This window comes from Larus michahellis, chromosome 15 (assembly GCF_964199755.1).
Source record: "Larus michahellis chromosome 15, bLarMic1.1, whole genome shotgun sequence".
NCBI lineage: Eukaryota > Metazoa > Chordata > Aves > Charadriiformes > Laridae > Larus > Larus michahellis.
This window is the reverse complement of record NC_133910.1, coordinates 6,995,536-7,022,525: the sequence shown is the minus strand read 5'-3', so window position 1 is coordinate 7,022,525 and position 26,990 is coordinate 6,995,536. Positions and strand designations below refer to the sequence as shown.

Genomic DNA, 26,990 nt, shown 5'->3' with positions numbered 1-26,990 from the left:
TCTAGGGAGAAGCAGGTCTTTAGGTATGGGATAGCACTGCACGTGAACATTTAACATGCTGCTTTGTGCTAGGATCACCCAAACGCTGCCGATATTCCCAGACTCTGCTGCAACGTGCTGGGGCAGGAGCAGCCAGCGCCCGCTGGGGTCTGGCCTGGGGGCTACTGGAGAAGATGGACCTGCTCCACGAGCAGACTGAGAGTTGTACCTACACTCGGGTCTGTCTATTTGTAATCTACACCTTTAACAAACCTTAATCCTGAGGAGACCACAGGCTTGTAGAGTGAAATGTTGGCTTTGGGCAAGTTGGGGGATGACACAACATGAGTCACTGGGATTTCAGAGCGCTCACTTTTTCTTTAGAACTCGAAATACCATAAGAAACACCAAAATAACCATATTCTGTCATGGGAACTTCAATTTTGTTTCTAGCTTGAATTTGTCTAGCTTCCAGCTTTTCTGATCTAATTATTACAAGGTATGATAAGATCCAGAGTCCTTTGTTATGAAGCTACAGAAAATGGTAAGCAAGCTGTCTCTTAACCTGCTCTCTGCTGAATTAATTAGAATCAGTTTCTTAATCCAGCTTGCTAGCTGGCAAGTGTCGCAGGCTTCAAATCATTCTCGCAGGTCTTTCATAAACCTGCTTCAGTTTTTCAGGTTGGTTTTTTTTTTTCTTTTTTTTTGAGATGCAGACACTGGAGCAGGACAAAGGTAGCCTGTTCAACTGCAGACTGATCAGTATGTATTTTAAGAGAGTTTGCTTTCTCCAGGATTTACCTAAAGCTCTCTTCAAACACTGAGTAAATTCTGCAAGTGACAGGCACTTCAGATTTTTTTTCCCCTCTCCTTTATTATCTTGCTTCCGCTATTTAAAACAAACTCATTTCCATCAAGTGGAGTCAGAGCAGATTAGAAGATTAAATTCAGTTACAGAGACTGTTTAGCTGGCCTACAAGCAAGATGTTCTGGTTTCAGCCGGGATTGAGTTAATTATTTTTGTCTAGTGGTTGCTGTGTTTCAGATTTGGTATGCAAGGAACAATAATGCACGTTGTTTTAGTTATTGCCAGGTGATGGTTATATTTGTCAAGGACTTTTTTTCAGCTTCCCACAGCAGTTGAGAAGGAGCATAGAAAGAACGATGGAATGGCCAATGGAATATTCCGTACATAAACGTCATGTTCAGTATGTAAATGGGGTTAGCCAGGAGGGGGGGTACTAGCGATCCCTCCTCGGGACGGTGCCAATTCACCAATTTACTGGGTGGTGAGAGTGACTTGTGTCTTGTATATTATTTTACCATTATTATTATTATTATTGTTCCTTTTCTGTTATTGTTCTATTAAACTGTCTTCATCTCAACCTGTGAGTTTTCCTCTTTCCCTTTCCCCTCCTTTTCTCCCTCTTCTCCCTGCCCTTCTGGGGGAAGGGGGAGAACTGCGTAAGCGCTGCGCGGCCCTGGCTGACGGCTGGGGTTAAACCACGACGTAAGACTAAAAAGAAAGGGCAGAAAATTTAACTTGAAACAAATGGAGACAGAAGATAAACAAGAAACAGTCTTTGCACAAATATTACAGAAATAAACTGCTTCCAGGGTGGGTTACAATTACTATCTGAACTCAATCTCTGCTACTCACCCCGTCCCACGCCAGGGTTCTGGGCATACATTGCCTGTCTGCAAAGCCACGGGGGAGCATCCCCCTGCTCGGGAAGCCAAAACTGAACCCTGCTTTGGCCGAGGACTTGGTCTTTCGCTTCGCTCACCAGATGAACCCGGGCCTGTTTCTGCTCCCAGGTCCACACCTCTGCTTAACGGCTTTTTTATTCTTCCCATGGGCTATTCTAGACCTGCAGCCTAAGCCTTCGCTGGCGGAGGTATGCAATGCTCTCAGCCATGCTGGCTACTACCCACTCCCCTTTGCATTCCTCCTTGCTCATTATTTCAGACATTTTGGCCTGGAAAAATGTTGATTCCCTTTTTACTGATTCTCTCCTGCTTGACCTTGCTTGATATATCACAACCTGGTCTTTTGACTGAGCTGCACCCCGTGAAGAGGAGGTGGCTGACCTAAAAGACTGTTTCGCTACCTTGGCCCTTATTTGAACCACCTAGAAGGTCTTAAGTGCTGTTAGTGCGTTTCAGGCAGTGGCTCCTAATTGGAAGCGTCTCAGCAGCTCTTGGAGCAGGACCAGCAGACAGGACTCCCTGCCCCTCTCCAGGAATCTGCCCCATGACATCCTCTCTTGCTTATCCTCTCCCTGGCTCCTCGACAAAGGCTCAGCATCAGCAGAAAGGAGGGAGGATGCTCCACCCTGGGTGGGTGTCTGACCTGAAGGTGAAGGCACGTTGTGAAGGTCCAGATCCACCTGGGTTAGGAAGGCCCAGTATTGTTATCACCTATCCCTGGAGCATGGACCACCAGGGCGTGGCAGAGATGGAGACTGTCTGTTCTGCGCACCCCACTCCCACCCTCCCCATCACCTCTTCCAGAGAGAGATGCCAACAGAAACAGCCCTGGGTTCAGCATCTCCAGACGTGCCCTCGGACTTAGCACAGAGCTCATGGAGTTTCCTCCTGGGGCCTCTGCCCAGCTCCTCCAGCCACAGCCTGGAGCAGGAACTACCTTTGGCTCCAGACAGCTGGAGCACCTACTTCCATGGATACAAACACTTAGAGATGTCTCGCTCCCTTCACTGATAAGAAAGAGGTGCCCAGCTTGGCTGCTCCAAATCATTCTGCTCTGAATGGGCTCCTGCAGGACAGGCCTTTCAAGCCTGCGATGTCCACGCAGAGCAGGTGGTTAGATGAGAGCCCTTTGAGGTGCTCAAAGCATGCTAACCTCTGAGCTAATGTCTGCGCCAAGCATTGCATTGCTATCTCTATAATGGTAGGTGAATGGCACTTAAGTTAAATATCTAGACACTCTACTACTGTTGCATCCTATTAAATATCCTCCTTACTACATATAATGAGCTCTGTGAAGCTTCAAATGTGTGTTTCTTTATAGTATACTCCAGTTATTTCTGTCTCAGGTTAATTATAGTGAGGAGAAAACAGAAAAGCTTGTGTATGCTAAAGTTGGCTGCGACGTGAAAGTATTTACCTGCTAAAATCCTCTTCAAATAGCACTAAAATGACAGGGCAGAGGGTATGTAAACAACTGCATTTGCACTTTTATACAAACGCTTCCTGATGATTACAGGGTGCTCAACACAAAGGGCTGTGATTTAGAAAGGAAATTGCACTCCAGTGGAGGATTTACTCATCTGTGATGATATTTATAATCCCCGCTCTTCCAGCTAAAAAGGATCACCCTGCACTTTGCTAGGAAATGTGAAGAGTAAAGAGGCCAGTGAATGAGATCTGCATGACAGGATATGTTTTGAAGCACGGACAGATTCTGCCTTTACTCCCCAGGCGACTTTAGTGAAGCTTTTTCTCTCTCACTGCTGCTGTCTTCCACAATCTTGCACTTCGCTACAGCCGTTCTCTCCTCCACAGCATTTGAGGCTGGGAGCAATGATGTAGTGCTCTGCTGGCGTGTATCTGCAAGGCAGCTGGAGCCTGCAGCCCCTAAACAAAAGCCAAAGCCCACCGACACCTCGTGGGCCCCTGAGAGGAGGGCAGAGTGGACAGCCAGGTCCTGCCACCATTCCCGAGAACTCCTGGTCAGCAAAAGCAACATTTGCCCTGCGTGGAGAGGATGAGAATTACACCTGCTGCTTGAAAGGCAGTTTCATACACCCATAGACGGGTGCAGGCAAAACGACTTTGGGGGTGCCCTGAGATCAGACTCTCCGATCCTACGATGGGCAAAGGTCTGCATTCACAAGGCACCGCGCCGTGGGCCGCACTGCCCAAAACCACATGCTGCTTGGTTGTGGCTCCAGCTCACGCTGCTGAGCCCGTTGTTTCATTTAGTGGGAAAAGGATTTTCTTTCCCCTAGTGAAATATTTTGCCTACTTGAAAGTTTCTACATGGCATTTTCAGATCAAAGCCCTTAGAGCTCTTTTCACAGTCCCTCCGTGGAGTGAGCAGGAGGGATGTCCATTTCCAAGGCGTTGCTGTTTTCTGGTAGCCAAGATGTGTTGCCCACCTTCAGCCAAACACCAGCATATTTTCACTGGGAGAATGCCAGCAGGGAATCCAGATAAAAAAAGACTTTTTTCCAAACATTTCTCCAACAGCTGTAAATTTTTTCTTAATGCAGGATGCTAATAAAAGCCAGGTTACACCAAAAACACTGCCAGACTAGCGCTACTGGGAGGTGGTTTTTTTAAGCTGCACCAAAGGAAAAATTTCAGTGTCCAACTTGCTCCTTACTTGAAGAAACAGAAGCATACCCCTGCCTTCGCCCTGTCCTGGGGGAGCTGAAATCAGATGTGAAGGCCATGTGCTGTACTCAGGAATGTTTGTTCAATCTCCTATTCCTTCTCCACTTTTTCCACTATGTTAGTCCTTGCACTCCTGACACTGCATTTTGCTGATCGTAACCACAAGGTTTTGTTTTATGAGCTGTTATACCAGGAAAATGGTATTCTTTGCACCCTATTTGTTAGAACTTGTTTGTGACAGCAAAAGACTGGTAATTAATCACTCTATTGGTCCTAGCTCCACACAGCACCCCCAGCATGACCAACCTTGGGAGTAGGAAAATGAACCCAGCTTCTACTCTTGACAATTTGACTCCAATATAAAGCACACAACAAACAATCATGGAGAGAGGGAGGATTTCTTTCAGCGTCCTCCACACCTTCTTTCTCTCCCCTGAGTCTTAAAGCCTACCTGAGTAGGTGTCTGTGTGCAGCTAATTGGCCTGAGGAACAGTATAACTTCAAGGGCCCATTGACGGATGAAGTGATTGAAACAAGATGCTAATTTTAACTGTTCAGCCTAGCTATGTCAATATCGGGTCACTGGGAAAGGATTCATGTCTGCTGAGCCCAAACTATCAAACAGCTCTCTGCAACAGGTCCAGCTTCCAAAAAACCAAACCAACCTGCCAACACGGCCTGGAACTGGAAGGTCAACTGAAATGTTCTTCCTATATAAAAGGTACAGATGGCTGAGGTATCGCTGTGCAGACTTGCACGCATGAATACAAGCACACACACTGCTGCACCGTGAAGGCAGGGATGGATCTTGTACTCCATCCTGATATATCCTTTTCTAGGCACAGGTTTGCTGTTCGTGATGTTAATGTTGTTGAAACATCAATACGGAAGCAAATAAAGCAAAACCTGCCTAGCGCTGTCAATCTCCAAGCAAAATAGAGAGAAGGCATTCAGATATTTTGTTTGAAATGCGCTTTACCCGGAGAGACAGTCAAGGTTTCCTTGGAACGTCTAAACCCGTTCTGAATCCAATTGATGCCGGTTGTAGATCCATTTAAGTTAACATATGAGCTGAACCAGATCTAAATTCAGCTTCCTGATGAAGACCCAGTGTCAGGGTGCAGAAGGACGATGCAGTGCAGTGGGACATGGAGTACAAAGAAGGAACAGAAATCTGGATCCAGAATTTCATTTCATACTCTTACGTGCGTTGTTTGTACAACCTTTAGGCAGTTGCTTCAGCCTATGTCCCAGTTTATACACTCACAAAACAGGCATAAGACTTTTTTTGCTGGGTGCTAGGACTTAATTAAATCTTTTAGGCAGAGCCAGAGGAGAAAATTATAAAATAAAAATACTGATCTAATTCACTAGAAAAAGAATACTCTTACCTTTCTACCAGGTGGTCCAGGGAACCCAGTCAAACCAGGTAAGCCCACGTCTCCCTGCAGGAAGCAAGCAAGTTGAATTAGTTTCCAGGAACATTTTCCCTATGCCTAGCAAACTGTTCCTGAAATTATTTTGCCAACAGTAGCACCCAACTATTGATATTTCTGATTCTAATCGCAACTCTTCAAAAACTGACTGGATAAGAAGTGTAGATTTAAACAACATCTCTATTAACTGGCTCACATAAATAATAATCCCAGTTAATTAATGGCAGCTGCTGCTAGAGTCCAGCTTTTTGCCAGCAGAATGAATGAATGCTTTTTTTTTTTTTTCCAATGATCTCATTCAGTCACATGCTTCATTCACCTTTCGATAGGCAATTAAATAGCCAAGGCAAGACAATTTTAGCTTTTAAATGCAACAAGAACGGCAGGTACCTCCTGCCAAATCCTGTGATCGTGCTCACACTCTGCTACTGCACTGGCTCAGCCCATGGCTCCGGTTCAGATGGCGCTGACGGCATGGATATATGACATGGATTGAACCTTTGCAGGCTGCTGGTGGGAGGGTTTTTTCAGTGGCCTGTACTTTTGAAAAGGGAGTGCATCGCATCCCAGCTGGCATACCCAAATCTTCGCAAAAACGGAGAAGCGCATTGCTGTGAGACCTCTCTAACATCTGAGCCTTTTGTACAAGCCCATGTTGGCCTCCTCCAATTTGGATCAAAAAACCCTTTAGAGTGTCTAACACTGTGCTGTGCCTGCTTACTGAAAATGCATTTGGAGTATCTAGCTCGAAAATTAGGCGTCGCTCCAAACTCCTGCTGGAAACTCCTTGTTTCTATTACTGCTAACAGGAATAAAGCCTTGTTAACATGAGCGAAAAGCGATCTCTCCCTTCCTTACACTGAGCATGCCTGCAAGAAAACGGTTCCAGACTCTGCGGATGATTTCCATGTGATGCCATTCCGATGTAGCGTACCAGAAATTTCAAAAGGCATCTCGTGCTGTTAAGTTAAAAGCATCGTTTCAGATTTAGCTTTCTCAATGTTTTCTAGCGTCACCCTCCATCTTGCGTTTGTGGGGCTTGCTGTGCTTCATGGAGGCATCTGGTTTCAAATGGAGGGCCTAAATTCTTCATGGCTGATGCTTTCTATTAGCTGTGCATTTCTAGCAAGGCTTATGATGAAAGGAAGAGAACCAGGCCTCTCGCCCTGGACACGAGTTATGAAGTATTGTGCAGGCACCACTGAAAGAACTAATTGAGGTAGATGTTGTGGAGCTCCGATCGCTCTACTATTCATTTCTAAACTTCTGTGAGGCCTTGTTGCCTCAGTAAAAATCGCTCAGCTGTGAAACAGCAAAAACAGGAGTTATAATTTATTGAAAAGAGTTAGCAGAACTCTGATCCTTAACAGTTGCTGAATCCAGAAACCAGCTACACTTCCCAGTTGTGTTGATTTGAGTAGACCTTGCTGGAAGGGCCTCCAGTTATGACACAGGAGGGTCTGCGCGTTGGCAGTGCAATGCTGTGAGAAGTCCCCGTTTCTCCAGCCGTGGGACAGCAAGGCTGCTCTCAGAGCACCGGTCTGCTGTGGGTAGGACATCAGGCAGAGCTCTGTTTCTCAGCCCCTCGGCAAGAACATCCTTTCCTTTGCCTTCAAGGCTTTTATTGCTTACACTGGGATTGCCTCTGTCCACAGCTGCGTGCCCAGAGCTAGCAAGGTGCGGCTGTATCTCACATGTGCTATTTTAAATACTTAAGTAGCCATGTGCCTGCAGCGGCAGGGACTTAAGTTTGGGCTGCAGATTGTGCATAAAATGGATAAACACTTGGACAACGAAAAGCTGTGTCAGCAGGCACTTCAGTGCACTGTGGTCAATACCTTAGCTTGAATCTGGAGTCTAAGTCTTAATTTTCAGTCCTAAATCTACTTAAATAGCTGTGATGCTTGTGGCTGCAGTCTGGACTCCCTCCATGTGGATGCCTGGGGCTTACAGCACACCGTGCTCTCCCTGCCTGACCACTCTGGGAAACATCTTACCTTCTGTCCATTGCGAGCTTTTCCAGGCGACAGCCCAGGATCACCTTTCTGTCCCTGAAATGAAAAAACTTACATTACTGACATAATCCAAGGACCCAGCCCATAGATGCGGTTCTGCTTCCACCAAGCCTCCAAAATTAGAAAAACGTTTTGTTTTATCTGTCTTGCCCCGACATCCCAAACATATTAAAGTCCCCGGGTATGGCTGCTTTGCTGGGGCTGGTTTTGGTGAGCGATTGCTGCTGCTAAAGCGTTGAGTTTTAAATAGTATTTGACAGTATTAAATTGACTAAAGAAAAGATAACTGGAAGAAGGCAATGTCAGGACTTTTGATACTTATTAGACTAGACAGCTGTGATTTCTTCCTTGTCTACAACTACCATCACAAAAATAATTACCAAGCCTATTACTGTGGCTAAACCATCCTTCTTAACAACTTGCTAGATGATGTTGCTTTTTTAACTGTAGAGAACAGATGAAACTGCAGAGAAAGTTACACTAATTAGACACTACCAACAGCCAGAGCAATTGTGAGGCTTTCAGGCTGGCAGAAGAAAGAGGCACACTTTATCTTAAGTGGCAGTATTCTTTCTTTTCCTTCTTAACAACCGTGATGAGAGAAATTACAATTTAAGACTCTCATCTCCTGATGAACACAGGCTGGAATTTCAGCAGCATTTGCACATCTAATTCCAGTAGATTACTTTGAAAATCCCAGTTCAAATTCTTAAAAGGTGGAGGGGTGATGTGTGCACCTAACAGGGTGAGAGCTAGAAGTAGGAAAAAGTAGAAAGGATTTGAAGTATGTCAGATTCTTTTGGCAGGGGAGAGGTAAGGCTTAACACACAAAGAAGCCTAGGTCTGTATAACATCTCTTCTGGCACAGCAAGGACACAGGAGGACACAGGTATCCCAGTATCAGGCACCGGCCATTTAACACCCCTGGGATCATAAACGAGTCGCAACCTCTGTGCTCCACATCAGCAGCACGGGATTCAAAACCAACCACCGAGCACAGGACAGTTGTGAAGGTTAATTAATGCTTGTCAAGTGAAGGGTTTGGAGGGAAGGTGAGACCCTACAAAGGAGTAATAGTATTTATTAACTGGCATTTCTCATCAGCAGCGCGAAGGTCTAATTATAGCCATCTGAGCAGCTTTTCCATGCAGACTCACTGCGACCACATTTGACACATACTTCCCACCTTGCAGAGAATGTAAATCTCCCCTTCTCCTCCTCCTCCACCATCCACCACAAGCTGCGAGGTTCAGGGAGTGAGACTACTTGGCTACGGACTGTAGGGAGCACTGCTGATTCAAGGCAGATGCATCTGTGCAAATTCTGAATGAAGGCTGCCTGGTTTCCAAACAGTAAATGAAGTCATGCAGATAATCTTGCTTTGCATGCAGCTGTTATCGGGGCAATTCTCCCGCTCTTTGAGCTTCAGAGCAGTCAGTGGGTGCTGTGACTGCTTGGAACAGATTAAAGCAGCCCTCAGGATCGCCAGGTATTAATTTCTACTCTGCAAAATTAATTTCCTGCAGCAGGTAGACACCCACCGCTCTCCCTAAGTCTTGCCATGTGCTCAATGCAGTGACTGAGCCGTGTAAAGGAATACAAGCCTTTTGGTGTTTTTCCCTGGGAAGCTCCCGATTATATTAGCAAAGACTGTGCTTTACATCACAGAGTTGTGTTCAACACAGCTGAGACCACCACACAGGTGAAGAACTCAGCCACAAGTAGGATCGCTCTTCCCCCAGGTTAATCAGCAAGATGGCATCAGAGCCAGAGAGAACGGATGCCTGGATGCAGAGGGCTGGAATCGTGGATTAATTGCCCAACTCTTCTCGCACAGAAACTACAACATGGGAATGAGCCAAAGCCTTGTCCACCACTGAGCCACACACCTTGTCTGCAAGCTTCTCTCCTTCCCCTCCCAACCAACTGAGCCCAGTACTTCCTCTTGCAAAGGAAGAAATTGTTCTCTTCTATTTTTTCCCTACCCGGGAGAAGTCTAGAGTCGTGCAATTTAAACACCTCAGCTTTGCAATCCCACTAATAGTATTTTAAACATCAGTAAGCCAAACTGATGTGATATCTCGGAACCAAACCATTCACTAAAAGGAAAATTCAATTTTTCCTAGTGCTATAATAAGACAGATTTATCCAGAGCAGCTAACTAGGCAAACCACACTAACGCCTGATGCCAAAACCCTCCAGATGAGAGATATAAACCCAACTCCTGCTATGGCTTTTGAAAACACACCCTGCCTGACAGCTAACCCTCCGCCTAATCCCAAACTCTATTAGGGTATCCTCCGAGCTACATCTAGTCATCAGCAAAAATGCCTCTCGTGCCCCCACCAGCAGCTTACAGGTCACACAGCTAGCCACAAGCCCAGCCCAGCACACGTCTGAGGCCATTTAAGAGGTTATCTACTATAATCAGTCTTTGCTAACTGTATGCAATAGGAATTTTGCCAAAGACAACACACAGAATACAAAAAGTGGCAAGAAGCCCCCTTTAAGTAGTTGCACATTAAAAAATGCTGAGAAAAGCACGATGGGTGAAATTCTCAGGCGGCACGAGTGGGTGTGATGCCACTGAAGTCAGTGGGACCATGCCCAAACAGATCAGCAGGAACACGGCTCTACAGCTACAAACAGCTCGGTGCAAAAGATCAGCTTGCTAAGTACCAGGAATTACAAGTGCTCAGCTCCAGTGACAAGAATAAGGTGAACTCTGCACAGGATAGGTTCAGAAACGCAGGAGTCCAACAACACAAGGCTGGTGTCACCACTGCAATACAACTGGACAAGAGCCGCGCACAAGCACAGACATCTCTGCCAGCTGCAATGCCACATCACGTCCCTCGTGCGCAGCAGATTGCCTGACCTGGTGAGTGCTCTGTTAATTCAGCCGATAAAAATTATGCTCCTGGGTTACTTCCTAAGTGACAATAGCTTGGTGTTAGTCATCGTTTCCAAGCTGTATCTATCCGGGAAACTGCAGTTTCCTGTCTTGGATTGCTTGTTTTTTCCATGGTATTATCTGCTATCTAGGGAAGACCTAGTCCAGCAGCCACTTGAGGCTCTTGGCAAGAGAAGTTCTAGTTGGGGCTGCTCTGCCTTGTTGCCCAGGCTGGGCTTTCACAAGTCCGTAATTTCAGCCATGGGCTGGGTCCACTAAGAAGGTATCAGGTCCCAGGTGCAGGCTTGTCAAGCCTGCTGAAGGGTAGAGGTGTTTAAAATGTAAGGGGATGAAATATCATTTTTTTTGTGTGAAGTTCACTTTCTGGGACTGGTGTAACAGCAGAGGAATGAAGGGAAGGAGGGAAGTCAAAACTCTGGGATCTGATACACGCCTTCCAAAAAGTGCTTCATATGCAAAGATCTTGCAATCATGGCTTGGCAGGCTCTCCCTGCTAGAGGTGAGATTATGCCCAGGCTTGGGCCGAGTTACAGCTCTCACATCCCATTGCACACTTATATACTTCTTTTGACGAAACATCACATAGAACAGCCTAATCCTGCAAATGGTGGCTGGATAAAATTAAAATCTATCGCACAGACTGATGACACCGTATCTCTGCTGCACACTATTACAGCTGTCCATCCACTGAGGGCTTCCTGCTGCCAGACTGGGCAGCAAAATGGAGGAAAAATGCTTACAGGACGTTTTTATTTCTAGTAGGAGACCAACTGAACACAGCTTTACAGCCAAATGATGATTTCTGACAAGGCATTAGGCTAAAAGTGTGGGTTTTTTTAAAAAAACCTATAGCATAGAAACATAGTTTGGCTCTACAGATTGGATCAGGCTGAATTTGCAGCACTGGAAGTTAGATAAAAGAACTTTGATTTGAGTTGTAAAACTCAACAAGTGTGATCTGGAAGTCATTGATGGAGAATAAATGCAGAACACGAAGATGCAGAACTTTTACAGCCCCACTTTTCAGGCCATATAACTACACTTTAGAATTTAAAACAGCTGCTGTTCACCAGCATGTCTCCAGTGCCTAATTTTTAATCATGTAGAGGCAGCATGCCAAGTTTCCAGAATCTTTTTCCCAGAGCATCAATAGTGTTCACAACATCTCTGCCTACTGATGAGATCATGAAAAGAAAGGACTCTTGCTCGCACCTTTCTCTATGTTTGGCTGAGACACCCTACAGCTTCCTTGGCAGTGAAGACCTCTATTAAGCATTGCCTTTCAAAACTCAACTATTCTTTAGTCCCAGATAGGCGTTATAAAATATAAATATAATTCTGTGTAAACAATGACACCGAACCAATCCAAAACAATTTCCCAGGAACTTCACCGTCTTTAGGTAACACAAAGCCCTAGACATAGGAACGAGCTGGGAAGGAAAACATCTTTCTGAAGGGTTTTGCAGCATAAAGGACTAGCTCCCCTCTGGAGCTGTGTCTGTGCTAAGGTCTCACGCGAAGGGAAGAGGTCCAGCTGCTGGGGGGTGACTCCAGCTCCAGCTCCCACCCAGCTGCAGCACCCTGGGGGGAACAGGAAAAAAAGGACAAAACACAGGGCTCCTGGCACTGCAGGAGGAGGTCTGTGAGACCTCATGGGAGAGATGAGGACATCTAGAAGGAAGCAACGGGACTGTTTTGGGAGCACTCATGGAGGTCAGGGTTCCCAGAAACTCTGGAGAGGGAAGGAGGGACGAGGGAGATTCAGGAGGAGGAAGGCAGAGGAAGAAGCCGGGTGCTGCCGGTCCCCCCATGCCATCTGGACCCAAAGGTGGATGAGTAGGATACAAAACCCACAGAAGAGAAATGAGAAGGGGAAGAAATCCTGGTCTGTTGAGGCTCTGGAGTGGGAGGATTCCACTGCCCTCATCTCAACATTGCAGTTTGCTCGCTGGCACAGGCATAGCTTAAGCAGGATCCTAATTAGGCAGTCTTTGAAATTAGGGAAGGCCAACTACCGAGGCACACAACAGCAGGGTCTCTCGCAAGCACAGGAAAAGGCTTTGGCCCATGTGTGAGCAGAGAGGAGGGGAGAAATGGCTTCAGCTCCTCGCCATTTTATAGGGAGGGGGATGAAAAGGTCTGTCCTCCCCCCACCAGGACGTCCTCTCAAACAGGAAGGCAAAGGCTCCTCACGCCAATTAATACTTACTTTCAGGCCTGGGGGGCCAGGCGAGCCAGGGTTTCCATGGGGACCTGGAGGACCCTAAAAAACACAAGAAACACAAAAGTCAAAAGGAGTTGGAAGGGATCGGCTTTAGTCCTGGGAGCGGCAGAGAGTCTCGGGCTGTGCTGGGGCCAGCGCTAACAGCAGAGCACCAGCGGCCTGTGCCCAGCTGGGGCAGCTTCAACGCCACCCTCCGTCCTGCCTTCCCAGCGCTCAAACTTGGCTGCCGGTTCCTACCCTCCTGTGGCGTGTGTCTGTCACCACAAGACGTGTCATGACAACAAGATGATTTGGGTACACCCAATATTCCACAACCAGGAACGGAAACTGCTCTGGGGTCAGGGGAGCCCAGGCTCTGCAAGGAGACCCAGCAGACAGAGACGGAGGCAGGCAGAGGGCTGTGGAAGCATGGCAGGGTGTTAATGATTTTTTTGGACAAAATGGAAGGGAACACAACTAATTACTAAAGGGAAATTTTAAAATGTTCAGCTATTTGAGATGATCTCATTTCCCCAGAAACCAGATTTTTGCCTTTAGCGGTTAGAAAGAGAACGGATGGCTGGACAGTAAAATGGGGAGAGCAGAGGTAAATCCCTGCTTAAACCATTTAAATCTGTATTTTTGCATAGGTCTCACAAGCCGATGACACTGTCAGAGCAGTTACCTCAGATCACATACAGCAGTATCTCCTTTCACATCATATTTTAAATCACCCTGCATATTTTCCGAAGACTATTTAAGGAGTTATCTGGAATAAGCAGCTAAGAATAGTTTATCCTGGGATTGTATACAGCACAGAAGATCTGTTAGCCTTTCAGGCCGAAGTAATAACAATTCTAAGTCCTCTTGAACACGTTCCTGGGAGATGAAACAACCTGAAGATTCAATTCCAAGGGCTCCTGCTCTGCCAAGACTGTATGTGAGCTTTACACCCCCATGAGGAGCACTTCAATGTACCCTCTAGTTGGAAGGAGAACGGGCTCGGAGATAAACCACCACTCAGGCAGTTTCTCAGTGAGCTGTAGTATTGCCACTGAGCTCTTCAGCGTACGTGGGGCCAAAATCTTCAGGGTCCAATTTCCAAGGAAAAATCACTGCAGTTAAACATCCAACTGCCATCAAGTTCAGTGCCCTTGGTCTCTTTGGAGAGAACATCAGCGCGCTGATGTCTATTCAGTTTTATTTTTACTACACTGTAATAGAAAATAATGGCTTTTTTTTTTATTGAGCTATTCTGTCTTGTGGTATAGACAGTTGTTGAGTGCTCAGCGCTGTTTCACAACACATGCTGCTCTGCTGTAAGAGGCTGTTCAATTAAAAGTCCGAGGCTGAACTTTTCAAATGGCATTTTTTACCCAAATAATTTTAATGTCCCAGTCTTAAACTCCTTTCAAATTTTCAGCCTGAAACCAAATACATTTATTGTCCCATTCTTAATTTCCTTCCAAATTTTCAGCCTGAAATTCTCCAATAGTTTATCCCGGCTGTGAATTACCAGTGAAATTGAAACACCTTTAATTAAAATTAAGGTGTTGGAGTATCAACTTGTAATTTGAAAACCCATATAGCTGCTGTAACCAGAGTAACTGAGCACTGAGTAGTCTTAAATAAATTCATCTTCCCAGCAAACTATGGCATCATCTGTTCATCTCATTGGGTGGGACACTGAAACAGAGACTTAACGCGCTGCCTAAGGTAATTCAACAAGTCTGTGGTAGCAAAAGTGCTTCAACCCAAGTCTTCCAAGTCTCAAATATGTATGAAAATTAATATTAAGTGACAGAAATCAGAACAGTAAAGTCTCTATAAAAGATGAGTTCCTGAAAAGCCCTTACACGTAAGCAGTAATCTAGGTAGCTCCGAACAGGGCTCATAAATCCAGACTGCTGCTAGATTTGAGGAGGGAATTCAGCTGTTATTCAACTTCGGAGCCAGGCAGCTTGGCTCAAAGCCCACTTCAGAGCAGCTAGCTGAAATCCGTGCTCCACCATAGCCTGGGGCAGGCTTAAACCAGTGTCAGACTGGAGGGAACAGCCTGGTTTGGTGTGACGCCTAGCTGAAAACGATAGTTTCCAGGAGGAAACCTGGAACATGGGAAGCTCAGCTGCCGACCAAGAGCTCCCGGGTAAGAGACTAATCACGCTTCCAGCAAAATTTGATGCAGGTTCTTCACAGCTAAACCAAAGCACAGCAACACAATCATAAAAACGCCTTAACCAAACGGAGGGAAGAAGAGCGAAAGAACTAGTCTCAGTACCCAGTGATAAAACATGAGGTTATGAAAAGCACAGGCTCTTCCCATAAAATGGAGCCTTTATCACTGAATTCAATGAGACTCTGAGCATGTAATCCAGGCAAAGGAAGGTCAGAAACTCGTCCTGTTCCCAAAGATCAATGTGGTCTTATCCTAGTGAGAAGTGGCCACGTCCTGCTGATGAAGTGACAGCGGGAAGCCCAGTCTGGCACGCAAGAAACTGCTGTAACCAAGTCTGGGGCTTGTGCTAGACATTTTAAACTGCTCTCCTATCTGTGGAGAAAAAAGGGCGTAGTCTGGCCGTAGTCCTAAAAATGGTAAAAAATAACTGATCTTGATGTGTTCCAACACGGCTAGTCCTGAATCTGTGCTTACACCCACATTCTTGGCAGAGGAGGAAGATGCGGTGTGGTACAGTTAGTTGGGCTGAGTAACAAAAGGTACAGGACAGCATCCACCTCAGGAGCTGTTAGTAACACAAAATCCGAACCGGCAGGCCTGACAAATTAATTCACGCACCAATCTGCAAGCCCCAATAACAGTCATCATGCCCCCAAGGGACCCACCCTTGTTTGATTAAATCCAGCCCAATGTTCATTCCTCCTCCCTTACTGCGCCCAGCAGAATCACCCATCTCCAACCAGTACTCCCAGAAACAGCCCTCTTTTCATGGAGAAGCAAACGGAGAGTTAATTGCTTTGTAGTTCTACAATCAATTGCTATATTTTACTCCTGCTATCCTGGATTTAATTCGATTTCCCCACTCATATACAGAAATTGGGATTCTCCTAAATACATTTATCATCAATCCATTAGTTTTCCTCCTCTTTTCTACACACAGGATGGGACGATGCTGAATAAGAAAATCCCGCAGCACATACTACTATTTGCATGCATGCCCGTTGACCCACGCGCTTTGCCTCCCTCATAACTGCTGAAACAATCCAATCTAGCGACAAGCAAACTTGCATCCGAAATCTTCCAGCCTTGCACCAGAGATTCCATGGAAAATTTGACCATGGGGCAGCAGCAGCCCAAGACGCAGGGGCACAGAGACCAGAACAATCCCTGAGTGTGTTCTCCAAGAGAAGAGGGGTTTCCCAAAGGTGACGGGGATTGTAATCCCCCTGGAATGTCTTTTACGTGAGCGATGCTACTTGAGAACTACACTGTGCCACCCAGTTCATCTCGGTGACGTGCCTGGAGATGGGACCCCGCTCACAGAAGCGCTTTTATGCGTAATGGTTCACGGCCTGCAAAAATTAACAAAAGTGTAACTGTGCACAGCTCCCCCCCATCCCTCCAGCATTCACAAGGAGGAGAAAAAAGTCCTCCAAACTCCTGTTAACTGCTAGAAAGCTTCAGTCAGGGGAATGACCACTCATTCAAAACTCATGATGTCGTGGGGTTTCACTGTGTAAAGCAACTTTTTCTGCTCCTGACCTACAGATCCCACTCTGACCTCTGGCTTGCTGAAAAATGAGCTAAATATTTGAAGTGAAGCCAAACAAACTGTTTCTTTAAACACTTCTTTTCAGAAATTGGAAAATCTTCCTAAAGGAATGAGGATACCGGGGAACCTCTACAGCTGACTAAGTTCTTGCTTGTTTTAGGAGGGAAGCCCTGCATTTTGAAGGAAAGGGAGATTTTTTGCAACCACTGACCAAATGCAACAGGGACATGTTACACCGGGACACTGCAATCTTTCAAGCTGCTAAGGTTCACAGGAGGATGGCAAGAACATCCCAAAGCACCAGTGAGTGCATATATATTTTCTTCACCCATCCATTTGCATTTATCCTGCCTTTTTCAGAGAGGTTAAACGAAATTGCAATTGCAACATCCCAGGATTTTTATTCCCCATTCTTCCTCTGACCTGTTGTGTGGACACGGGTAAAACACTCCCCTTGTACCTGAGTTTGCTCACCTGTTAGAGAGGGAGATCGACTTCCAGTGGGATCTGGCTTCCTAAATCAATTTAAGTGTTTTGGAAAGTTTGACCGTAGCTCTTTTCTTGCTGTCCTGGGAATGAAGCCAACAACGGGACTCCTATCTATCATGTGTTGGCTTGCTGTGTCCTGCACGTAGGAGGGGGACAGATAACTAGGGTTTACATAGCACTCCTCTGGAAGCAGCATTTGAGACCAAGTGTCATGGTTCACAGTGATTTTCTGCAGACCTGATTAAACGGTGGGTAGTTTGCTGATCTAACTATACTACGAGGAGTCACAATTTGTGATCAACATAGCTGCGCTGGCAAAAGCCCCTCATGCCGACAGGCTGGGAATGAAGCTTGTCGCATCCTGGGTGAGGCAGGAACAAGCTACAATGGTGCAGAAGTTATTGCTCCAGCGGGAGCCCTTTGTTGACAGTTCCTTGTAGAGGTTGTTAGCACCGCTCTGCTAGCAACACCCAGCCCCGGCCGCTGCCTCCCCGCTAAACCCTGATGTTTGACGAAATGCAAAGGTCATCTGCAGAAACAAAGCGCAACACACATCGCTTGCTCTGGGTGGGTTGCTGGGGAAAAGCTGTCCCATTACCTGCCTGGCAAAGTGCTTTCCCATCACCGAAACCTGGGGAAACCCTTCATTGCTAAAACCGCCTTTCCCTTCAAGAGGCACCTCAGATCTTACGTAGACACCCGCCACTGCGGCACATTTGAGGGGAAGCAGTGCGGACACATCCCTTGCTTATGCCGCAAATTTAATGGAGACATAAAAGCTGAAACCAATCCTAGCTGGATATGGACAGAGAGAAAACCTTCCTGGAAAGCGCACGTGACCAATACAGCAACACCTACCTGGGTCTGCAGAGCGCCTGAGAAAGTATTATTAGCAATCACTTCCAGTCATCAGAACTGCAACATTTTTACTCCTTTTCCTTGGAGTGCCTTAGGAATCACCAGAAGAAGAAACACCCAGCTTTCATTTGTTATATATCTCTGCCTTGGTAGCTGCAGAGAGTAGAGCATAGGTATTCTCTGAATCTGCCTCAATGGGTCCCTGATGGTGAGTGATAGGGTGTAAAATTAATTCCATGCACCTAAAATGGGAACTGGCTTTTAAAAAAATTGAGAAATTGTCATTTTCAAGAAGGCTGCCACTATCCATTTAGCTACCCGGCCTTGGGTTGCACTTGAATGCCGAGATGTGCCCTGAACACAACCTCTTTCATGCTTTTACAAAGACTGGCATTTGTTATTGCAAACCAGGTGGCATTGCTTACATGGAAGAGCAACATTCGGACCCTACAGGTGAGTCCAACGATACATATCTGCTGGAAACAAGGAGACAGAATCACGGGATCAGGCAGATTTTCTTACAAGCTGTCACTGGCCACAATCTCACTCTCAAAGCCAAAGCCAATCAGAGATTTCGTTTTACCCGGAGCAACATGGGGGGAGAAAGGGAAATAAAACAGAGACAATATGGAATTCAAAGGAGTGGAAATACTGCGCTGCATCAGCAAGACAGCCACTTTATGGACTTCACAGCTACAGAAGGTCATGAGTCAAATGCTGTGACTAGATTTTCAAATGAGCCAAGTAATTGTATGAGCATTAATCATGTAGAAATTATGCAAGCTACAAGACGGGCAATTGTGTCTCATGCTTTAGGCCATAAACTGCATTGGTGACAAGAAAAAAATCCTTCCTTTCCCCTGGCATTGAGCACTGCAAAGTCGCATGAAATATTCACCTCCTCTCAGGAGCTCCAGCCTTAGGCTGGAGGTTCCTGGGACACCTCATGGGCTACCCGTGGGCTGGGCTGGGGCGAGAACCATGCGGCTGCTTTGAGGATCAGGTTAGGCAGAGGTAGGACATAACCCCTGCGGCGTTGCACATTTATTTTTAAGTGGCTCATGCACAACAAAAGCCAAAGACGCAAGAATTCCACAAAGACTGTCTTAGTTTCTGGCAGCTCTTCTTCTCGCAATGAAATCCTTAAACCCCAAAGAGCCACCAAGAAAAAAAAAAAATACTAGAAGAAACACGTTGGGAAGTCAAAACAACTTATGCACAGAGCAGTTCTGTCTCCAGTGCTCCAGGCCAGACATTTACAGAGTAACCCTTTTGCCCCCTCACAAAATCAGCACAGCCTCTTTGCGGAGGTCTGAGCCAAGCCAGGCTCAGCTGTGCTGAGCGCTTCCTAACTGGGAACTCTTTCCTGGGATGATTCTCAGCACCTCTGGCAGAGACTCAACTCAGAAATCTTCTGTTACTCATTGTGTTTCAGAGGATCATCTTAAATATAAGGTTGGAGCACATCACAGATGGGGAATAACACAGAAAATTATGACATGGCTTCCACAACGCTTTTTTCTTCAGAAAAACTCAAGTTTTGGTAGGTAGTGGAATTTGGATGTAGAGCTGAAATTTGGTCATCCCCACAGCAGGCAGGGGATGGAGCTGGGGTCTCCAGACATGGAATCTAGTTTGCACACCGCAGGATTGCAAGAAGTAACAGCAAACACCTCTTCTGAGTAACGTGCTGGGGTGAGAACAAACTTTCAGCCTTAACAGGGACTTCCTAAGAACTGCAAACTCCGGGCAATTTGCTGATGTGGTTGCTGCTCAGGTGTTTGTAAACAGAAGACATCAGGGCTGGTCAACCAGTCGTGCCGATGGTTCACTGAAGAATGTATCTAATGTGGAACAGTTTGTCCTGTCCAAAAAACACATGACCCAGGTGCTATCTAATGCCTTACACTTACAGCAGAAATCAGTATTCAGGTCTGTTAACATCCAGGCCAAGGCTGCAGGGCGTCCTGCAGACCTTTTGGTTTTTACTGCTGTAGAAAGAAGCTGCGTTTATCTTTACTGGTTACTGCAAGATCTCACAGGACTGTAACAAGTGTCCTCAGGGAACACGCAGCCCTCTAGCTCTTAGCCTCTTACTTGTTCTTTAAAGACATTACGTGGGGTTGAGTTTTAGCCAAGTATGTGTGAGGAAATCTCCCTCTGCTGCCAGGCCAGGATGCTGCCTGGATCACGGATCCAAATATTCCCTCCTTCCAGCCTCAGACACTTACATCTTTTGATTCCCAACCCACATCAGTTCAGTGCTCAGGAAATGGGCTCCATGACCATACCTTGTGGGACAGCACCTTGCTACCATGAAAACGATGCCAACGGTTAACTGTATCCAGGTCAGGCATATTGCCCAGCTTTGGGAGACTACTGCAGCTAGGCCAAGGCAGAAAGCTTTTCTCACAGCTAGCTGCAGCACTCGGCACCAGATGTTTCCTCAGCGTAGCACTCAATGTTCAAAGATCCGCATCAGAATTTAATGCAGGGAGGAAGAAATTCATGATTTTGCAATAGATTTGTAGAACAGCTCAGACATTTTGCTCTAGATCCTGAAAAGGAGTCAGAGAGCAGGTCTGGGGAACACAAAAGCTCATCCTTGTGTGTTGAGTCCCTGGTCCTAGACCATGGCCCACTAGTGAAGGCATAGTGACAGTGACGGACCTCAAAGGAAGCAATTTGGGAAGCTGGGGAGAGCAAAGGACAGAACAAAAAGCCACCAAAGCTAATATTCAGCACTGGAGTTTGCAAGAAGGAATGGATACTGGAAACAGAATGAGACACAGAGAGCTCATTCTTCTGACAGACGCTTGGGAACAATCATCCCCAGTCTTTCCTGATGCCAATCCTTAGCTCAGGGAGGCTGCGAGTCACCGGTGTGGCCTCCTGAAAACCTTTAACAGGGAATGAGAAAAAGCAGGAAGGCCAGACCTCAACAGCGGGGCTTGAAGCAATCATGACTCAGCCATAGGAACATACAACAGCCCTTGGAACAGTAGGATAAGCAAACGCAAGTAGAAATGGAGAGAAATTTTAAAACCACTTACTCGGGAACCTCTCTTGCCAGGTGGTCCTGGTAAGCCCGGCAGACCTGGTGGACCCTAGAAAAATAAAAGTAAGTGTTAATGATGGTTCTATAACAGGATGGTGCTCCTGAAGTATTTCAGGGAGACCCATAACACAATCATTTGGAGAAGAACTGGGAGGAAGGACCAGTTATAACACCATGGCCAGAATTTCCCTTCAACTTATGCTATTACCATAAAGAGATAAAAGCCATGCACAGTAACATCTGCTGTAGCATATATTTCCATAGAGTAGAGACAGAGCTTTCACATCTTTCTGCTGTGGACCGCATTCCCGTGATCACAGCTGTGTTTCACGCTTCCAGTTTCCTGGACCTGTGCTTTAACACAGGGGTAACACAACCGTCTCTCAGCTTTGGAGTTTCCTGCTACGTGCTAGCACGCAACAGAAGTAACGTGTTAGCACCTTGCCAAGGGAGGAACATTGCGTGTTGTAATATATACCAGCTGAGGATGTATAGTTCTTGGTGTTGTAGGTTCCTACATGAGTTGCAACATAATCGCATCCCAGCACTTCATATTTTAAAGCAGCATGCTATAAAATGTAATAAAATTGGTGTCAGCGTTGGAAATTCTTAAATACGGCTCTGTAATGTAGGAGAGGTCAACTCATACATGTCAGAATAGCGGGGGTTCTTGGAAAAGGGTGAGAACAAAGTGGAGATATCAGGCGCCCAGCTGTGCACTGATCTGAAACAGGTTAGGGAAAAATACTTAACCAATGAGGTTTGAACTCCTTTGAATTTATTCATTTATTTATTCATTTTTTCAATGGTCTGGAGAATTCAGATTTCTGGAGAGCCATTTGCAGCTCCTAATAACTCCTCAAAACTTCTTTTCCCCCAAGCCAAACATGTCAAGCAAGAATAACTGTTAATTAAAGCATCTCCCAGAGGATTTATATTCTAGTAGCTTGTTACAAAAGACGAGTTTTCATTGCATCCAGCGGAGAGAGCGATCCAGAGCAGCAGACTGAAGGATGTTTGGAAGGCAGCCGGAGCTCTCCGACGTGTGGCAGTCAGGAGAGCAGGTCCCAGGAGCCCCGTGGGGAATGTGGGTGCATGGCATGGAGCAGGGACAGCACCAGCCCCGCGGCCACACACGGGCCCCAGCACGGCCCCACTCCCTTCCCACCGGGTCACCTCTGGGAGCTGACATGGGCCATCGACTCGAGTGGAGCCTGCTGCAGGGCTGACCCTGTTGCTGCTGAAGGATTGCCAGGCAGGACTGCTCAGGCTCTGCCGTGTGTTACTGGCTCCAAAGAAGAGGAAAAAGTTCATGATCTCTAATGCAGGAGTCATCAGGTGCGTGATTTAGCAACAAAAACAAGCCTTGAGATCCCTACCCTAAATCTCACACCCAGTTTTAAGATTTTCAACAGAGAAAACCTGGCTGAACCATATAGGTAACCGATGAATAAACGTTCCCCTAATATTACCAACCCTCCTATACGTAAGCAGCAAATTAATTAGCATAAAAGCGATGTTTTAAAAAAGACATCCAGCCAAACTTGGTACGGTAGCAAAAAGTCAGGGACAGGAGTAACCAAAGTCCAGGGTAGGTCTCTCTGTGCTACTAATTTGTCAGGACACCAAATGAATCATAACCTTTTCTTTTTTTCCTGTAGTTATTTCTATCTGTAGTAAAGAAGACAAGAAAAGGAACACTTAAAAAGTCTAAGAGCCTACACAGCATAGAATAACTAACGCTCCACACTTCGACACACAGGGAGGGACTTGTACCACCGTATCACTCACTGCTACTATCCAACGCTGCTGCCTGTCCTGGAGATTTCCAGTCTCTATAGCCTGGGATGCTTCATCTGACCTCTTTGCAAGTTGCTTATTGCTGGCTAACACAGTATTACTGGTCCTTGTATTAACAACCCTCATTGATACAGCTGACCCTCATTTTAGCTATACACACAGCATTTTAACCTGCCATTGTGCCGGCTCAGGGCCCCGTGCATAATGCAATTATACAGCTGTGCAAATAGACACATGATTGTAGGGGTTTTTTTAAGCCTCATGTATAATTGTGCTCCAGAATCCAAGCTTTTATTAAAAAAGTCCCCTTGCCCTTTTAGTTGGGAAGGTAACTATCAAAACATTAATCCAGTGCAACTGATCCAGCGACAGTTAATAGAGTTTACCAAAGATTAATTCAAGTTTTAACCTCATCTCCATCAAAACCCATTCCCATTTACCCCTAGAAGGAGAAGTAAAAGAGAAGATGCAACTGTCTGAGAGCTGCGTTCCATGCGTACCAGCATTGAGGTGACCTTTTCCACCTTCCTGCTAACAGCAGCTGCAATTGTACTTGGCCACTTCAGTAAAAACGTTCTCCAAAAACGTGGGCTGTTCAGAATAAACTGAAACTAACATAAAAATAAGGAGAGAGTTAATATCTGCACTGGAGTGAGAATATGGAGTTAAGGGAAAGGCATTTAGCTGGAACAGCACAGAAAGAGCAGTACCTAAATCAGGAATCCCTATTACTTTGCTTTCGTTTAATTTGCCTTTCCTTCAGCCTTTTTTACCTTTCCTGAGGAGTAAGAGGAATAAGGTGACTGTGGGATGAGTGGCTAAAATATGCACTGTGGTAACTGCATAAGGCAAGAGCGTGACTACGTATAAATTAGAAGCAAGTCAAGGTGGAAGGGGACGGGGGTAGCTGGACGAACACAGGTCACTGTGAGACATAACACACTGCAAGACCACCTTCTAGCTTCTCACACAGTTCCTTGGGAGTTGGATTGGATGGGACACGTACTGCGCCTGGCCGGGAACTCACTTCTCTGCCCTGTACATATGCCTCTGCATCATCCAGCTCAAACTCTCGAACAAGAGGCCCATGCCAGACAACTGGCTCTGCCTGGGGACAGCGACACTGAAATACGCACGAAGAAAAATGCACATCCGCAGAGGCAGCCAGAGAAGAATAAGACTGGATCAGGGCCCAGCTACTTACAGATGGATGCAATCCCACTTAACGCGTAAGTCTCCGAGACGTGGACAATAAGAGGCACCTATCAAGGAGCCACCACACAGCGAGCTGCTGGAGTCCGCCTGGAGGTAATGCCCACGCAGTCCCTACACTCACCAGAGACATCTCACCCCTAGCGCAGGGAAGAGTTAAATTGATCACACAGAGCCTGTGTGGACATTTCCATTGTACCCTTTAGAGCATCCCCAGGAAGTCCACAGTGAGCAGTGCGAGGTGCTCTGAGAGGCAGGCAGGTTTCCTTTTCCTGGCAGCTGGAGGAAGATATCACTGCTCCGCTCCTGCCCTCCCATCGCCGGGACGCCCCATGAGATAGGGAAAGCTGACAGCCTCCCGCAGCAAGCTACCGTTCCTACCACTGTGGGTCTTGTCTCTCTGGCTTCCCGCCTACTCCTTTCTGCAAACTGATGGCAGAGAACACACACCCTGTTATCACACAAAGCAAAATCAGAGATCAAGGAGGAACGTGGCAGAAGCAGATACTCTCTCTTCTCCAGCCAAACAGCTGAATTGTTAACCAGCCTGAACAGTGCTGTGAAGCAGCTAATGGCAGATACATAAAAGTTTAACCCTTCTCAGTTTCCCACGGTAGCATTAGCAACGATGACTGATCCCACCAAATGATTACAGGATTTATTCTAAGCTGCTGCTGGGAAACTTTCTAGAGCAAAAGGGACTTTTTTTTTCCTTAGCTTTTTGAGCTTCAAATTGCAAATGGAAAATTAAACTAAGTTGTCTGAAGGGGAAATACATTGGACCCTGAGGACAAGAGAAATCTCACCATTTCCTCTTGCTGCTGAGATCAGCCAGTTTATACCTCTGCCTCTCCCACATCGTGACCCTCCTCACACTGCATCCTCTGCCCGCGGCAATGCCACCGGGAGCTACGTGCCTTCAGATCTCAAAACCTGAGCAAGGCTGAACAAGTTCCGAGAAGGCTTCAAGGAAAGCATAATCGGTACAGGAATTGGTGCTGAGGATTTGGGAAACGACTCGCTTCCTTTTGAACCACTACCGAATCAACTTGCTCAGATAGCAAAGTATTCCTGTAATCGTTTCCCCAGGGGCAAGTACTCAGCTGAGTAGCAAAGAGCTGGCTATTACCCAGGACACAATTCAGCTCATATTCCAATGCACACTGATAAACTTCTATAGTTTAGGGTCTCTCCGATGTATTTCTGCCTCCCCTCTTCTGTCCCCTTGCACAGCATTAGTAGCACAGTTCTCCTTTATCCCTGGAAGGGTTTCAGAGCTGGGCATCCTGCACTGTGCAAAACACTGGAAGGACTGAAGCCAGAAGAGAGGACATTCTCCTTTCTCAGATGCTAATGCATGTGGTAAAAGCCAACTTAAAAGGGAGTTCAGAAAATGCATCAAAAGCTTCTCCCCACATTGGCATCAAGTTCTGAGCAGTGACGTTATCCTGCAGATAGAGAACCTGTCTTGTTTGCTTTCCAGAGGAAGACGAGGCATATTTCATACGTGAGGCCACTGCTGCAAACCCACCATTTAGCCTCGTACAGCTGGAAAGCACCAGCACGGAGGGACCGAGCAGCTACAGCGGCAGCACCAGAATGAAAAATCCCCTGCTCAGGAGAACAGAAGAAGAGAAGACCTCATCTTCAAAAGATATGCCAACCCATCCTCGCCTTACCGTCCTTGCCAGGCACTGTGCAGAGAGGGAGAGAAGACCTAAACTAAAACCTGGCTTGAAGTACTGCCTAAAACAAATCTGGAATTATGGGGGGAAGAAAAATCCAGCACTTTGGTTACTTTCTTCTCCAAGGCAGGCTTATCATATTAAATTTGGACACAGCTGGGTTTCAACCAGTCTAAGAAGAAAAAGCCCTCGTAATTCTGGCAGGAACTGAGATGTTGGTGGAAAGCCAGCCTTGTAATATGATTTCCGCAATAGACACAGATGTTTATTCTGGGTCTGTACAACACCTATCACAGAAAAGTCCTTGTCCACAACTGGATTCCTAATAGAGTGTCAGCACAATACATAACAAAATATTAGTATTCCAGCTTGATGAAAGCAGCTTTTCTATAGAGACAATTCAGGAACAGTCTCTCAGGCTCTCGAGCAATCTCAGCCCTTGGAAGAAAGTCTGAAGGGGCGTGAAGAAATAGAGGGATCCCATACTCTGTCCCTCGTTTTCTTTTTTAAAAGATTTATAAAAATACCTGTATATGTTTATACAATACATCCCTACATCCTTTGCAGCACCATTTATCTCAATCACAATTTCAACTACTGCTCCTCAAAATAAACTTTGTTTGACACAAAGAGCACACTCTGATGCTTAGTCATTTGTCTGCAACAAGACTTCCCTTGGGGGACAGCTCTGGTTAAATTAGCAAAAAAATTATGATCCAACTGTGTGAGTGAGGCTAAAACTTTTCCCATGTATTATACAAAGCGTGTGATCTCCTTTTTCTTTTTTAAATTTTTTTATTAATATGACTCATTCATGAAGAGACATTCAAACACATTGTGTTTCCCTTAATTTGTCATAGGCTGTCAGCTTGAGTAACCTTTTCTGGTACAAGGAAGACTGGAAATAGGCACTTCATATTTTATCAGCGTTCCCAATCGCCTCTCTCTCCCCTACCCGCTGATTGAATTGGCAAGGATTGCTTCTTTATGAAAGGAGCCGGGCTCCAAGACAAACTGCTCGTGCGGAAGATGGCAGCTGGAGCAGTCTAGACCGGGGCCGCGCTCAGAAACACATCTGCCCTGGAGAGTGGGCTGCCTGCCAGGGTAACGCCACACCTCTGCCTGGGCCACTGCCACCAGGGTTCGAACGTGGGGCTCCCGGCCACGCACCGTGCCGGCCCACGGGACGGGAGGCTGCTGGCACATCTGCCCAGGGACTTTTCCCACTCGGATACTCAGGGAGTTGTTCAAAAC

The 26,990-nt window shown here is 46.2% G+C and overlaps 1 protein-coding gene across 1 annotated transcript in view; it reads right to left on the bottom strand.

Moving 5' to 3' along the window:
• COL27A1 (collagen type XXVII alpha 1 chain) overlaps positions 1–26,990 on the bottom strand; it is a 163,260-nt gene that overhangs the window by 115,805 nt on the left and 20,465 nt on the right. Inside the window, exons 4-7 of the mRNA XM_074608623.1 lie at positions 21,035–21,088; positions 12,913–12,966; positions 7,772–7,825; positions 5,730–5,783 (exon numbers count right to left, since the gene is read on the bottom strand). Of these exons, the coding sequence (XP_074464724.1) occupies positions 5,730–5,783; positions 7,772–7,825; positions 12,913–12,966; positions 21,035–21,088 (216 nt within the window). The remainder of the gene's footprint in view (positions 1–5,729; positions 5,784–7,771; positions 7,826–12,912; positions 12,967–21,034; positions 21,089–26,990) is intronic.